The 17,434-nt window shown below is 39.8% G+C and overlaps 1 protein-coding gene across 1 annotated transcript in view; it reads left to right on the forward strand.

The window, feature by feature from the left end:
- The first annotated feature begins 685 nt into the window (after positions 1-685).
- The window catches only part of LOC132820895 (coiled-coil domain-containing protein 122-like), a 42,464-nt gene continuing 25,715 nt past the window's right edge, over positions 686-17,434 (forward strand). Inside the window, exons 1-3 of the mRNA XM_060833252.1 lie at positions 686-802; positions 14,905-15,303; positions 16,178-16,294. Coding sequence (XP_060689235.1) covers positions 686-802; positions 14,905-15,303; positions 16,178-16,294 — 633 coding nt within the window. The remainder of the gene's footprint in view (positions 803-14,904; positions 15,304-16,177; positions 16,295-17,434) is intronic.

Below are 17,434 nucleotides of genomic sequence, written 5' to 3' on the forward strand. Positions count from 1 at the left end.
GTCTAACTTATAATGATGGAGAATTCAACTATCTGGCAGCAGTCTGACATTTTGAGGAGCAAGTCTACGTATTTGAAGGCAAGGTTAAAAAAAGTGTTGAAAAGCATTTTGGTGCTGCAGAAATCTGAATTCAGAATCAGTCTTTACCATATCAGATACGCCTCATTTTCCATATACCAAGTTATCCTGGTAATAATTATGTGTCATGAATCTTAGTCTGAATTGTCCAGAGTACATTGGTGGTGGAAACCCAAGAAACTTGCAACTGCTATTAAATGCCTCTCACACTGACAATCCTAATAAAACTAATAAGGACTCTGAAATTACAGAAGATTCAAAAACCGAAAGGAAATTTAGCCAATCGTGTTTTAAAAATCCAAAAGTGACAGAATCAACTCACACTTGAATTTCTTCACTTAGTCGATTTCATGTGCTGTTTAAATGTCATACGTGCATGAAAAGTAGTGAGATTCATACAGCACAGAAAAGGCCTTTTAGCCTATCGTGTCTATGCTGACCAACAAACACTAAATTAGACTAATCCCTTTTACCTGCACTAGAGGGAATACACACTTTTAAATGTTATTTGTAGCATATCATGTTAAGTCCATTTATGTAGAATAAATTTAATGCAACATTACTGACATACTAATCATATTTGGTGATTTTCTTTGCTTTTTGAGATATGACAAGACAAAGCACAGAGCTTTCACTTTCCCAGATAGTTAAAGAAGTAGCACATCAACAGCATCAACAGAATGCAGAAGCAGAGAAAAGCAAGAATATTCTTAATAACTTGCAGGTAAACTGGTTTATATTACATTGAGAAAACAAGATTTCAAGTTAGTTTCAGTGTACCATCCATGCTGTTCTTGAGACAGGATCTTACAAAATTAAATACTCGAAAACATGTGATGGGTGTAAACCAATGTTAATAACATACTTTGCAAAGATAAAATGAAAAGAGACTTTTCGTTATTTACAACTAACAGAATCGTAATCAGAAAACTTGTACTGTTGTACAGACTTGAAGACAACATGTAGTTCATTCTGTTGAACAACTTAGTATCTTCCATTGTTGACACTCACAAGGAAAGAATATTTTCTTAAACATGAAACTGCCAGAGATCACTTATAAAGTGAGTAGTTAAGGTGATTCAGATTGATGAATTAATTGACTTGGTAGATATAAAGAGGGTTTGGGTTGTTAACACATGGATGTTTTCCTGGTGGTGGAAAAGTATAGAATGAAGTCTTTACACAATGTCTCTATTTTGCTGGTCACAACAACAAAAAGAATAAAAAGGAGTTTCGGGGTTTTGCACACTAAGAGCATATTTCTGTACTAACTGGGTCAGTGTCATATACTATACAGATGTAAATAAAGGGTGACTTGGTGATGGAATACCGGCCTTCATAGAGTTATTTCATATGGAAAAACTAAAATTGGATAAATATTGTAATGCTGCTGTTGCTATTTACTATGAAAGAATTTGTAAGTCCTGGTTTTGCTCAACAGAATTAATCAAAATGTTTGGTAGATTTAAATGCAGAAAATATTCCTAGTAGAATAACATGGAGATCTTGGAGTACAAATACATCAATCACTGGGAATTGTGTCACAGCTTTTTTAAACAAAAAGCACACCAAGGCTTTAGTTCTCAGTAGATAAATGAAAAGTAGGGAATTTTAAACTGAACTGAAGAGAGGCTTGTGTGTGGAAGAAACTGGAAGACTGAGTAGTTAATAAACTTTTATCTTGGTTTCTGTTTCACCAACAGTCTTAGAACCAGATTGATGCCTGTGCAAATAACAGCGTTTAATATATGTACAATCTCCCCATATTGGTTATCACCAGAAAGAGAATGTAGGTAAGCAAGAGTGTGGAGCAGGGAGCCGGAAAGAGCAGTATTGCTTCTCCCAACCCACGTTTTATTAATAAAGTTGCCATCAGGCATTGTCCCCATTCTATCTCTAATCTCTACCCCTGCAAATGTGTTGCAGGTTAAAGCACAGCAGGCCAGGCAGCATCTCAGGAATAGAGAATTCGACGTTTCGAGCATAAGCCCTTCATCAGGAATAAACCAGCCAGCTCAATAGATCATTACCCCCCCAAACAAAATCACCAGTCTGTTGACCCACAGTCAATGTTTTGATTTCCCTCCAGATTGTGATTTATTCCCTATTTTCCAATCTCCTTCCATTCTACTCTTTGAATTTTCCATCCATTGATGACTTATATCAATCTGAGTCAGACCTCGTATCTTAAGGCCACTGTGATGCTGGTAGTGACCTGATCATCATCACTCTTCACTGACAAGTTCTTAGAGACAGCTTGATACTAAAGAAGTCTAAGGCCCAATGTCAGGGGTGCCCCAGACTTATAATTTAGTCCTAAGCTGATAAAAAGCGTCCCCACATTTCGAGGCCATTGTTCATGCCAATTTCTATTCATTTACCATTTAATATTAAATAAAGTGTCTGCCTGAAGTGCAGTCTGTCTACCAATGTTGAGAGGATCATGACAGCATGTGTTATCGTCCCTACTGATAATAGAGTTATAGTGATGTGAATGTAATCTGCCTGCTACATATGATGTCTCACAAATCACATACATTTACGTTCACTAAAAAGGTAAAACGTAGTGTGATGGATTGTATTAATTCTCTTTAAAGTACCTTAATCTAAAACCAAGTAGTTCCAAACTGAAATTATGTCAGCTGCACTTAACCTATGATAGTTTCATTTGTAAATAAAACTTGAGAACAGTGAATAAAAAAGAAAACAATTTTTCAGAGGAGACTTGGGAACATGATAATCTTCAGTCCTGATATCAATCACTAACTTATTTTCCAATAAAAGACTAGCTTTCAGCAATTTCTGCCTGAAATAAATAAGCACTAATGATGCTGTAACCAGCAACTTTAGCATTGATATTGATTAAAATACAAATGATTTTTGCTTTTTGGTCATTATAAGTTTGTTTTGGATGTAATAACTTTAAATGATGACACTATATGTTCCAAGAAGTCAGAGTATATTAGTAAGGTTTCTGTATTCTGCCCTTCCATTATTTTGGCCCATTTTGTTCTTTCAGCTAAGCAACAGAACTAAAGAGAGAAGAACTAGTCCTGATCACCAAGGAAGAAGATAATTATTGGGGCCCAGCTAACGTGCATTTAACTAACCTTGTGTTTGCCATGGCAGAATTCATATTAAACTTGTGGTCAGAAGCACATTGCCGTTCAGACTGAGTTTTCCTACTCATCCAACCTGCATTGCAGATAGGTCATTGCATCCCAATTATTTTCTCTTACACTTAGAGCTGTGAGAATGGAGGAGTGGCATTGTGGGGAGGTGGGTGCATGAAAAAATGGTTTATAGCGAAGGGAGGGAGACATTCAGTCTTTATTATTAAAGTGCAAAAGTAAAAGAAGCAGCAGTGTAGAATAGCCTCCAGTGCTATGTCCCAGTATTAACTTAAAACAAACAGAGGTGTAGTAATCCTCACCCCTGTATCATATAAAACAAAGCAGCAGCATATAATAACCTATAGAACTGTATCAAAATGTTAAAATCAAGGAAAATAGCAACACAATAACCTTCAATGGTGTACTCCCTGTTAAAATAAAACAACATTTACTTCAATGCAAGAGGCCTGTCAGGTCAGGCAGATGAACTTAAGGCCTAAGAACTTGGGACCAGGATATCATAGCTGATACAGGCTCAGGGATGAACAGGACTGGCAACTTAATGTTTTGGGTATAGATGCTATAGGAAGGATAGAAAGGGAGGCAAGAGAGGTGGGGAAGTGGCATTTTTGGTTAGGGACAATATTACGGCTATACTTAGGGAAGATAGACCTGCAAGATTGTCCAGTGAAGTTATATGGGTGGAAATGAGAAATAAAAGATTATCACCTTGTTGGGATTGTATTATATGCCTCCACCAATAGTCAGTGGGAAATTGAGAAGCAAATATATAAGGAAATCTCAGATGTCTGCAAGAATAATAGGGATGTAATGGTAGTGAATTTTAACTTTTGCAAACATGGACTGGGATTGTCATTGTATTAAGGGCTTGGATGGGGAGGAATTTGTTAAGTGTGTACAGGAAAACTTTCTTATTCATTATTTGGATGTACCTACTAGAGAAGAAGCAATACTTGATCTTCTGTTGGGAAATAAGGCAGGACAAATGGCTGAGGTACCAGTGGGGAGCACTTTGTGCATACAATCAAGCACTCAGCTTACAGACTGGACCAGGCTACATATCAGATTGCTTGTTTGCTCTTTTAGAACTTGTACACAACACCTACCTGGACGCTGTCAGCATTCATGCTTTGCCTGCCTTGTCTTATCTTGCCTTGCCATGCCATGCCAATTAGCACAGTCACACAACTAGGCAGCTTGTATTGCTAATCAATAGTCCTCAGTCAGTTGGTGGGAGTGGGGTTTGGTCTTCGGTACTGGCAGCTTCAGGAAGAGAGGAGTAGATATGAATGGGGGGGGGCACAGTATCTGCAAAGGGGTATACATTGAAGCATTACTTGGAAAGGTTAATGTGGGAGGGTGAATTGTCGACAGTCAGGAGCATCCTGGCTTCAAAGAGGAGGCAGTGAATGCTCACACCTGGCATGGTCACCTCATATGCCGAGGCTGGGTGGAAAAAATATGCAGGTCCAAGACTTGTAGGGTGGAGATCTGGGAAGGTGTAAAATGTGGATGTTCAAGAGCTCACTGAAATGTTCGAGCAGATGCTGAAAGTTATTACCACCTTCCAGCATGCTGGAAGTTGAAAGTGCACACTGGGGAACAAAATGACAGAAGATTGCTGCTGCAGAAACTCCTCTTTCCAGATTTGGAGAAATTATTTCATTGCACTGCAATTCTGCCTTTTTTCAAGTCTCACTGAAAAACTGTGAAACTGTACTTAAGGAAACTGTCACTGCACCTGTATATCATTTACAAGGCAAGTCAGGAATGTGATTGAATATTCCCCACTTTCCTGAATGAGTGTAGCTCCAACATTTGAAGCCTGACACCATTCAGGAAAAAGATAATCTTATCACACTTGATCCATCACCTTCAACATTCACTCCCTTTGCCACAGAGGCAGTAGTGTGTACTGGAGGGGTTAAGTTAGTTAAGGGTTGAAGCTTTAGCATATAGTCAATAATAAGCATAATTTCTTGTAATGAGAAATGAATAGCAAGACATTCATACTGTCAAAGCTAATAGCATAGAAGCCACACCATCAGCGGTCTTGTAAGAGAATGATAATGTCTATGAGAGACTGTAGGAGAACAAAGATAATGTGAGACACATAGACATTGAAATGTAGGAATTGTAATGTGCATGCTATAATCTGTATAGAGCTTGAAGGTTTTCTGTAGCCTACCAGAGTGTATTCACAGTGTATTAAAATTTCCTCTCCATACATACATTTGAAATAAGTAATAGTTCTTTTGTTTGCCTGAAATTGTCTTATCAGTTTGTCAAATTGACCTCATCACATTGTGCCTGCTATAAAACACACTGCATTAATTCTCCAAGGTTCCTCCAACAGCACCTATCAAATCCACGACTGCTACTATCAAAAAGGTGAAAGGCAGCTGGTACATAGAGTCATCATCTACAAATGTTTCTTCAAGTCACTCAACATCCTTACTTGGAACTATAAAACCATTCCTTCACCTCTAATGGGAGGAAAACCTGGAATTCCCTTCCTGATAGCACTGTGAACATCACAACATTTCCAGGAACTGCAGTGATTCAGGAAGGAAGCACACCATGAACTTCTCCAGGACAATTAATTGGATATAGCGCTTGGGGCTAAAGGGTTCAAAGGATGAAGTGGAAACGTGGGAACAGATCATAATAAATGGTGGAGCAAGTTCAAAGGTCTAAGTGGCTTACTGCTCCTATTTTCTATATCAGACACCTACATCCCATGAGTGAATAAAAACAGTTATAGATAGAATTCTTACTTTTTTGTTTCTTATTTCCAAAGAATTTAAAAGGCTCACTGCTAGATGTGAAAGGATTGTGAAAGAAATTGTCCGTAGTGCAACCCACAATTAAATACAAAAGCTGAATTCTCATTTCAGTTTCTCACATTCACTCAGTCACTTGCTCACATGCTTACACACACTCACTTTCTCTCATATTCAGTCACATGCACCCACTGTCTCAGTTAGTAGTTGAATTGTGGAGTAGGCCTCAGGAATTACCTGTAGAGGGATGAGCTAGGGATTGTCAGTGAAGGAGTCAGTTGCACCCACGTTGTCTGAGGGACCTACATTATGGAAATAGGCCATTTGGCCCAACAATTTCACACCGACCCTCCCACGAGTATCCCACCCAGACCCATTCCCCGACCCTATTACTTTACATTTCTCCTGACTAATGCACCTAACCTACACATTCCTGAACACTATGGGCAATTTATCATGGCCAATTCACTAACTTGCACATCTTTGGACTGTGGAGGAAATTGAAGCACCCAGAGGAAGTCCACGCAGACAGTGGAAGAATGTGCAAACTCCACACAGACAGTTGGCCGAGGCTGGAATTGAACCTGGGTCCTTGGCTCTGTGAGGCAGCACTGCTAATACTGAGCCATTGTGTTGCCCCTGGCATCAATGATGGGGCTAGCAGTCATCATCAGCCACTCTGGTCAGGCAGTAGGCCTCAATCAGGGGTTTAGGAGGAGAGGAAAAAAGGTATTATCAGCAATGTTAAATTCACTGACCAGGGCATGTTCGGCAGAAACATCCATAATACAAAAGTGGCAAGAAAGAATAAATGAGGGATTTTACCAGCTAGGGATTTTGGCTTGTCTTAATAGACAAGTGACTTATTGTTCAGAACAAGAAACATCGTTGGCTGCTTAACTTGACAATGGAAATAGTTTGCACTAGATTAGCTGCTTTGGGTGTCTATATTTCTGATTGACAGGATAATCAGACAGTATGCTTCACCTTCGTGTTTAGCACTTCTGTAATCGTTTTCCTGGGCATAGTTGTACCACTTGACTGCCATTATAGGAATTGTGAGTTGCAATACTCAGAATTTTTAAGGCAGTTCTGCTGAGGACAAATTATTGTGACCCATAGTTGGGGAAACCCTGGGATAGGCTTTTAGGGAAGGAGGAAGAGGAGGTTGTGTCCAGCTCATTCATTTGAGGTTTTCTATTTTGGTGTTAGAATATGTGACAAGTGTCTTAAATGTGTCGTTTAATCAAATGCCCAGTGCATGTTATCTTCACCTCATTTTCAATGCATGTAAGATGCTGTAGACTTGGCAAGCAAAAAGGAGGCTGTCGCCCTTCAGGAAACCTTCTGAGGACCGAGGTTTACGAGCTATATTTAAAGGACAGTTGGCACCACTCCATTGGCTGCAAACCATAAACTTCCCAGGGACGGATAATGGTTGCCCCAGGAGCCAAGAAACTTTTGTAAACAAGCAGATGCTGGTACCTAGGGTTTAATGATGCTGCCTTGCAATTGCTGCTAGATGGAGTCACTGAAAAGGGAGACATCTTATTCCCTGGTAATGTTATCAGGCGACCATCCCATCAAACCAATCTGGCCTTGGACCATATAACAGCAAAATACTATTTCTTGCCTCAATGTGCAGTACTACATAACCAATTGTGGTTTTACTGTATCTTGGCTTTTTTTTAAATACATCTTTCCATAAAGATGATGATTACATTTTCTTTTTAATGTTTTATCCACTTGCAATGCTGTGGGTAATATAAGTCAATTCCATTGCACAAATATAGCCCAAAGCGTTGTGCAAGATGAAACATAGCATATACATTTACAGAAGCAGAAATACTCACTTTAAAATCTGCACCCCATTTTCTATCCAGAATGCAGTGTTGAGCTATTGTTAATGCAGTATTGTAGATATAAATCAAACTATCATCACCTCTAAAATTACCATCATAGACTTCTGCTGAGTATTTGTGAGCAATGGCGATTAGCTAATTGACAAGGCAGGCTAAAATATTCCTTTATAGAAGTGGGCGTGAGGAAGTATAGATAAATTTGCTGGATACCTCAGTGGGCTTCTTTTGATAATGCTGTTAATTTATCCCTAGTTTAAGAAACAGAGAGGTCAGGGGTGGGAAGAGTCATAGGTGCACTAGTGAAAGCAAGAAAAGGGGTGAAAATGTAAGTAAATGCTGTGAGATTCTCCAGCTTAGAGGAACAGCAAGAAATAGCACAGATACAATCATCAGTATATTTGAAAGTAGGAGTGAGGAATGGGCAGAGTAGGGTTCGAATAAAGAATTTTCCACAAAGTTAAGATCCATGTGGGTATTCATATCATCATAATCACATCAAATTTGTCTGCAGCATGGTCAATGATCTGAAATTTATCTGATTCATTTATCCCCTTTTAGTTTGTTTTAATTGTGTTCCAATTTTAAAAAATAACCAGCAACAAAGCTTCAGTTTCATATAAAAATAAAACAATGCAGATGATGGAAATCTGAAACAAGCACAGAGAATGCTGGAGAAACCCAGCAGGTCAGGCAACATTTGTGAAGATAGAAACAGAGTTAATGTTTTGAATCAAAAACTGTTCTTTTCATACCTTTGACAGAAGCAGAGGAGGCCCAGTATAAGAGCCAACCTTAGGAGGGAGTTATAGAACTCACAGAATCCCTATAGTGTGGAAACATGCCCTTCGGCCCAACAAGTACACACTGACCCTCCAAAGAGTAACCCACCCAGACCCATACCCCTACCCTATATCTAGGATAGGATATAAAAAAAGCATATTAAAAACTTCTAGAAATTCAGTAGGCCTACACATCCCTGAATACTACGGGTAATTTAGCATGGCCAATTCACCTAACCTGCACATCACTGGACTGTGGGAGGAAACTCACATAGACACGGGGAGAATGTGCAAACTGCACACAGACTGTCACCTGAGGCTGAAAGCAAACCCAGGTTCCTAGCGCTGTGAGGCAGCAGTACTAACCACTGAGCAACCGTGCCATAGTTAGAAAGCAATGAAGGTGAACAAGCTGAAAGATTAACCCCTTCGCCGGCAACTTTTTTTGGAGAGAACGTTTCATTTTCAAATGAAATTTTTTATTGCTTTTTTTATAGTATTTTTAATGCTGATTATGGAAATAACTTTTATTTTTATATATTTCCAATATTTTACTTGAAATTTTATTTTGAAGATACCATTTTCGGCAAAAACGAAATAACTCGTCTTCCCATATTTTTAAAATTTTTTTTTATTTATTGCTTTTTTCCCAACTTTATCATCAAAAGTAAAGGGGAATTACACATTTATTTTACTCTTTTTTTAGCATGTCTTCTCAAAAATCTTTTTTTATATATTTTTTTCAATTTTCATAACCAAAAGTAAATGTAAACAAAATTCTGTACTTATTTTATCTTTTATTTTACCTCATCTTCCCATACATCTTACTTTCTCTGGTATTTTATGAATGATTATTTGGTATGGTATTTTTCAAAGCATGGCACTACACATAATGGTACATTACAGAGTTTACACATATATCATGACTTCTTCCTGACTGGTTTCCCTCTATGGTCACGTTTCAGACAACACACAGCTACCAGACGCATGAGTCACCGAGTATACTCGTTTCTAGCTGAGAAGGGCCCAGAAATGCCGAGAATTGACATATAAACTCGTCTGTGGCTGTTTTTGAAATTATATGTTTTGGACGAGTTTACTCGTCGTACTCTGAAAAAGACAAATTGGGTGAAGACAAGTTAACTCGTCTTTGCCGTGTAAGGGGTTAAAACAGAAATCCCATTGGAGAGAAGAGCAGAATTTCTTCAAGGTGGACATACCTGGAAGAGAAATGGCAGTGAATTAAATGCACAAATAAAACGAAAATATTATGGACGTTGGAAATCGGAAATAAATACAAAGAATACTGGAAAAACTCAACAATACTGGGGCATGTGGCTGGGTGGGTTACTCTTTGGAGGGTTGGTGTGGACTTGTTGGGCTAAAGGGCCTGTTTCCACACTATAGGGATTCTGTGAGTTCTATAACTCCCTCATAATGCTGACTTTTGCACTGGGCCTCCTCTGCTTCTGTCAATGGGAAAAACAGTTTTTGACTCAAAACATTAACTCTGTTTCTCTCTCCACAGATGTTGCCTGACCTGCTGGGTTTCTCCAGCATTCATTGTTGTAGATTTCCATCATCTGTATTATTTTATTTTTATATGAAACTGAAGCTTTGTTGCTGGCTATTTTTAAAATTGGAACATATTTTTTAAAAAAAGCTAAAAGGGGATAAATGAACCACATAGATTTCAGATCACTGACCATGCTGCAGACATCTGGTAGATGTCTGGTAGCATCTGCGTAGAGAGAAATAAAGTTAACATTTCTCGCCAAATAGAATCTTCTCCACAGATGTTTCTGGACCTGCTAAGTTTCTGAGAGTACTGAGTATTTCCAGCATTATCAGTTTTTTTTTCAATTTTGGTATTAGAACACGTTCTTTACTGTTTTTGGTCTTTGGGGAGATGAGTTCAATACTGATTAACAGTTTAACCACTAATTGAGTCAATGTTCTTCTACTTAAGTTCTGAAAATATACTTTGCTTCAAAAACCTAACATTTAATTGCAATTTTTTAAACACATAGGAATGATCAGAACACATAAAGGAACTGAATGTTACCCAAAAACAACTAAGCATCAATTTTGGGGCAATTAAGGAAGAGTTTCTTTCCCAGAGCACTAGTGATTTCTTTCATTCAATTCTCTGCTACTCGCCTTATTAAATGTGCACTACGGATCCATGGCACTGCTGTCTGGTGCCAGTACTTTCCAGTGTATATGCTGTGACCTCCATATTTAGGCCCCAGCTGCTTATCATGTTACACACTGTCAGCCTGGTCTTAAGTAGTCACCGAGGTGAGAGCAATGTCCGCTGTATAGAGAACCGCAGAACAATGACCAAGGAGGTTAATGACCTTCTCTATTCGGCAAGAGTAGCTGCCTCAATCTTGTCTGTGCTATGTCATGCTCACCCTAACTCTGCCTTTGCACACCCACCTCTCACCAAGTCTCATGGTCTACCATATTCCGTATTGCATGCAGGCTTTTGGCTCAATGGTTCAAGCCTATTTAATTCTGCCAAATGACCTAACCCTTTCTACCCTCTGTAATTCCTATTCATTGACTCAGGACATCTTACCACCTTTCTTGCCTAATGAAGGACCAGCCCTTTGACTGTTCATTACTGCCAAACATGATGAGTTGCCTAGCTATCTGTGCTAAAAGGCAAGGAGAGACAGAGATGCTGTGAGTACAAGTAAAGTAAACCCTGAGATGCACCCTGTTCTAATACATGAGATGGGTGCTTGTTACTGTGCACAAACCAATCTGGTGGCACGGCATGCTACAATGTAAGGTGCCACTGATTCCAAAGTGCACAACTGAAGTGCAATATTATATTAAAAGTGATTCCTAACTGTGCCGTGATGACATTGTGAGACTGGTGCATTGCTGATCCAACTCCATGCTGCCCATGGAGCATTCCTGAGATGTTGGGGAATGCTGGTCAAGATGAATACCCAGAGAAAGTATCAGTGAGTTGCAACTGGTAGTCCACCTGTTCAAACTTTCATGTCAGGAATTATTGTCATCTAGTTTCTCACATGACTTGGGAAAATAGCAAACTGCATGTAATTTAGGTGAGATTATGTAAAAAGCAAATGTTCATGTATGAATTATATCTCTTGCCACTGACTGACAAGATTCTCGTCTTGGGTGTAAAATCAGTTCTTTTTTCTGTTGAGAATCAATTTTTTCCATTCTCACCACGTATTACCAGTTGTCTCACCGTTGCCTATCTTAATCAGATAAAGAGGAACCTCGATTATTCGACATTCGATTATCCAAATATCGGATTATCCAGCAAGATCTCAAGGTCCAGATGCTCGGCTAAACTATATTATCTGGCATTCGATTATCCAGAATTTTATTCATCAAGCAAAATACTACCCGCCATGTCCTTTGGATAATCGAGGTTCCTCTGTACTAGGAAGACTCTACTCAGCATAACAGTAAATGGTTATCCACTTTGGTGGCAAGAACAGGACGGCAGATTACTACCTCAATTGAATCAATTTAGGTAAAGGGGCAGTACAGAGAGATCTGGGTGTTCTTGTACACCAGTCAATAAAGGCAAGCATGCAGGTACAGCAGGTAGTGAAGAAGGCTAATAGCATGCTAGCCTTCATAACAAGAGGAATTGAATATAGAAGCAAAGAGGTGCTTCTGCAGCTGTACAGGACCCTGGTGAGACCACACCTGGAGTACTGTGTGCAGTTCTGGTCTCCAAATTTAAGGAAAGACATTCTGGCTATTGAGGGAGTGCAGCGTAGGTTCACGAGGTCAATTCCTGGAATGGCGGGACTCCCTTACACTGAAAGACTGGAGCGACTGGGCTTGTATACCCTTGAGTTTAAAAGACTGAGAGGGGATGTGATTGAGACATAAGATTATTAAAGGATTGAACACTCTGGAGGCAGGAAACATGTTTCTGCTGATGGGTGAGTGCCGAACCAGAGGACACAGCTTAAAAATACGGGGTAGACCATTTAGGACAGAGATGAGGAGAAACTTCTTCACCCAGAGAGTGGTGACTGTGTGGAATGCTCTGCCCCAGAGGGCAGTGGAGGCCCAGTCTCTGGATTCATTTAAGAAAGAGTTGGATAGAGCTCTCAAAGATAGTAGATTCAAGGGTTATGGAGATAAGGCAGGAAGAGGATACTAATTAGGAATGATCAGCCATGATCATATTGAATGGCGGTGCAGGCTCGAAGGGCTGAATAGTCTACTCCTGCACCTATTGTCTATTGTCTATCGTTTAAAATCTTTCAGAATGTAACTTCCATTGATTATTTCATCTGGAAGCCAGCTTGGCACGTTTCAATTGTAACTTAAAAATTACTTTCACTACATTAGGTTACTTGAGAAGATAAAAAAATTATTTATTAAGCATATGGAACTGTGCCATGGTGTATTGGAGCAGAATTCGTATTGTCAAATCATAAGTTTCCACTAAGTCTAACAATGCATTTTCAAATTCCAACATTTGCTTAAGCAAATGCATGTCAGTAATAATAAAAGTGAACTGAATTATATCTTGTCCAACTGTTAGATTACGACTTCTGCAACATTTGACCTATTGGACTAGATTATGGGTGGCTCAGTGGTTAGCACTGCTGCCTCACAGCACCAGTCTCCCAGGTTCAATTCCAGCCTTGGGCAACTATCTGTGTGGAGTTTGCACATTCTCCCTGTGTCTGTGTGGGTTTCCTCTGGGTGCTCTGCTTTCCTCCCACAGTCCAAAGATGTGCAGGTCAGGTGAATTGGCTGTGCTAAATTGCCCATAGTGTTAGGTGCATTAGTCAGAGGGAAATGGGTCTGGGTGAGTTACTCTTCGGAGGGTTGGTTAGGCGAAGGGCCTCTTTCCACACTTTAGGGAATCTAATCTAATTATATTAATGGCATTAGGATATATTAACCAGTTCGACCAGTAAGAATCTACCTTTAGTTAAATATCTGAACATATGGCAATAGAATCATTGAGCCGTACAGGACGGAGACAAGCCCTTTGGTGCAAATTGGTCCATGCCGATCAAAATGTCCGTCCATGCTAACCTCATTTCCCTGCACTTGGCCCTTAACCTTCTAATCCTTTCCTATCCATGTATTTGTCCAAATGCCTTTTAAATGCTGTTAATATACCATCTCAACCACTTCCATTGGCAGCTTATTCCATATGCATACCACCCTTGTGTAACAAAAGTTTCCCCTCGATTTCCCTTTTGTTCTTTCCCTTCTAACCTTAAACAGATGTCTTCTCGTCCTTGATTCCCCAACCTTGGGAAAAAGACTAGGTACATTCATCCTCTCCATGCCTTTCATGATCTTATACAATCCTATAAGGTCAGTCTTCTATGCTCTAAAGAAAAAAATTCCAACTTGTCCAACCTCTCCCTATAACTCAGACCATTGAGTCCAAGGGCAAAATCCTTACAAATTTCTTCTACACCCTTTTCAGTTTATTAGCGTTCTACCGATAACAAGGTGATCAAACCTGAACGCATTACTCTGAGTTTGGCCTCACCAACGCCCTGTATAACTGCAAACATAACTTCCTAACTTCTGTACCCAGTGCCCTGACAGATAAAGGCCAGTGTTCCAAAAGTCTTCTTCACTACCCTGTCTACCTATGACTCCACTTTCAGAGAACTGTGAACCTGAACTTCCAGATCCCTCTCTTCCGCTTTACTTCTTAAGACCCTAACATTCACCATGAACTCCTACCTGGATTTGACTCTCCAAAATGCAAGATCTCACACTTATCTATATTAAACTCCATTTGCTGTTTCTCAGCCCACTTCCCCAGCTGATCGAAGTTCTGCTGCAATTTCTGATAACCTTCCTCACTGTCCACAATACCTCCTATTTTAGTGTCATCAGCAATCATGCCTTGTACATTCTCATCCAAATCATTGATATCGATAGCAAACAATAATGGGCCCAGCACCGAACCCTGAGGCACTCCACTAGTCAAGGCCTCCAGTCCGACAAGCATCTTTCCACTGTTACTCTCTGCTTCCTACAATCAAGCCAATTTTGTATCCATTTTGCCAGCACCCCCTGGATTCCATGCAATCTAACCTTCCAGAGCAGCCTACCATTTGGAACCGTATCAAAGGCCTTGCTGAAACCCATAGAGGCTATGTCTACTGCAAAGTCCTGCAAAAAACACCGTTAAAATCTGAATCACTATTTTCCTCTTTGATATCTGAGTAGAATGAATGCTTACTGTTCAGTTTTAAAATGAATCTAATTTTATTTACAGGTCAAATTATTTGAACTGGAAAAGGAAAATAAAGTTGTTCTGCAGGAAATTAGAAAAACTGAGAAAGAGGTTTATCATTTAGAGAATGAATCAGAAAATCGGCAACAGTGTTGTGCTGATCTGGAGGCCCAGCTCTGGAATCTTAATGCAAGCAATTTGCAACTCCAGTATGGTATACAACAACAAGAAGAAAAATATTTGAAGTTGCTGTCTGAATATGATAAATATCGAAAAAAAATTTTGGCTCATAAAGAGGTGATGAATCAGGTAGAAAGTAGAAATCCAATAATGATGCAACTTGAAGATAAAATGCTTATGCTCCAAGAATTAAAGACAAAGAAAGAAGAATTGGTGACAGATCTTATGAATCCTGAAGGAAATATTACAAAACAAGTACAGGTTGGAAATGTTTTCCAAGTTATTATTTAATGTACTATATTCTGGAATTATTTTTTACCATCTTACACTCCATTACCTTGACTTTCCTATCCTCATGTTATAGTAAGCCCCAACTGCTCATAGTTTTGAAAGCATATGTTATTTCTTTCCAGTTTTGGGGTAGATTTTCCAGAGGAGACAGAATACCTAATCCTTGACTCCCAAACCAAAAGCTTAGTTGATGCTTTGATTATCAAAAATCCAACTGCTTGGCAGTGATTTTGCATTGGCCGCGTCCTTAACAGAATGTCTCGTCAGTCCTGACATTGAAAACTGCCAACCATCCTGATTAGCCAGCAGTGTCAGAAGACACTGGCATTTCTAGGTTTAATAAGCTGTCCCAAAGTAAAATGTCTCCCAGATGGGTCTAAATCAAGGTTTCTTGGGTAAGCTTGTTGAGAGAAGTCTGCAAAGGTTGAGAGGAGTAGGTAGTTGAGTTAAAGAGCTCTGGGGAGAGGGTGCATATCTCCATTTGAGGTGACCTCTGTGCCCTTCTGTGACATAACCTCTTCTTGCCTGACAGTTGCCCAGGTAGTCAAAGGTGTTGGGCTGCTTTGTTTTGTCCTCCTCTTCAAGCCCAAAAAGGTGAGGTACAGTTGGATTGAGGCCTTTACGCAGCAGTTAATTTGAGGGTCTCAATAAGCTTATCAATGGGCAAGATGCTTGATATTTTACTTGTTCTGCTCACCCATTCTGTTAATAATTGAAGATTGAGGTTTTTCAGTGTTTATCAAAATATTTTCCTTCACTCCAATTCTAAAACAAACTGAGATGCTTCATTGAGCAATGGCTTTTACATTGAAAAAAATTAAAGTATATTTTATTGTTTAAACAGGAAGAAATTACAGAATTAAAAACCAAAATCCCAGAAATAAGAGAAGCGATTAATGAAAAATCAGTTTTGCTAATCAAGGAGCAAGAACGATATACTCAGCTTCAGAAAGAGATAGAGGTAACAAATCTGTATTTGCAAACTTGATATTAGTGGTTCTGGGTGGGATTGAACATTTGAAATTGTGAAATGTGACCTTGAACCAGCAGTACAAGTGCCAACTGATATTTTTTTTAGTTGACAGTTTGTTGTTGTGTATCTATCTCTTTTTTTGATAAGAAGGGCTTTTCATTATGATTAGATTACGTACAGTGTGGAAATAGGCCCTTCAGCCCAACAAGTCCACACCAAACCTCTGAAAAGAAACCCCCCCCCCCTATATTTACCCCTGACTAATCCACCTAACACTACGGGCAATTTAGCATGGCCAATTCACCTAACCTGCACATCTTTGAGACTGTGGGAGGAAACCGGAGCACCCAGAGGAAACCCACGCAGACACAGGGAAAATGTGCAAACTCCACACAGACAATTGCCCAAGGCAGGAATTGAACCTGGGTCCCTGGCGCTGTGAGGCAGCAGTGCTAATTGCTGAGCCACCGTGCCATCCTCAATTATGTTATGTAAATGAGGCTTACACAATGCAGTTGGGAGCTTGATTTTAATTTCATAGAGTCATAAAATCCTACAGTGTGGAAACAGGCCATTTGGCCCAGCAAATCCACACCGACCCTACAAAGCACATCCCACCCAGACCTACCCCTATAACCATGCATCTCCCATGGCTAATCCACCCAGCCTGCACATCCCTGGACACTATGGGCAATTTAGCTTGGCCAATCCACCTAATCTGCACATCTTTGGATGGTGAGAGGAAACCGGAGCACCCCGAGAAAATGCATGCAGACTCAGGGATAATGTGAAAACTCGACAGATAGACACCTGAGGCTGGAATCGAACCCGTATCCCTGGTGCTGTGAGATAGTAGTGCTTACATTTAACCTAACTGCTAAATGGAGATAGGAGCTGCTGGATCATTGAGCTAAGTATTTTTATAGCACTGCTTGTGGAATAGGAAACAGCAGTTGTTGTCAGCCCCTCATGCCAACATTCTGCTGTGATCATCCAACCCCTTCCCACACAAAGCTTCAGTCTTTTCTGATTACTAGGATCCCCTTTGCTCCTTATGTGCATCCTTCTATGCCGACTTTTCTGCTGGAAAATGCTCCAAGCCGTCAATCTGGCCAGCAGCCAGGCAGG

This window comes from Hemiscyllium ocellatum, chromosome 12, assembly GCF_020745735.1.
Source record: "Hemiscyllium ocellatum isolate sHemOce1 chromosome 12, sHemOce1.pat.X.cur, whole genome shotgun sequence".
In the NCBI taxonomy this organism is placed as follows: domain Eukaryota; kingdom Metazoa; phylum Chordata; class Chondrichthyes; order Orectolobiformes; family Hemiscylliidae; genus Hemiscyllium; species Hemiscyllium ocellatum.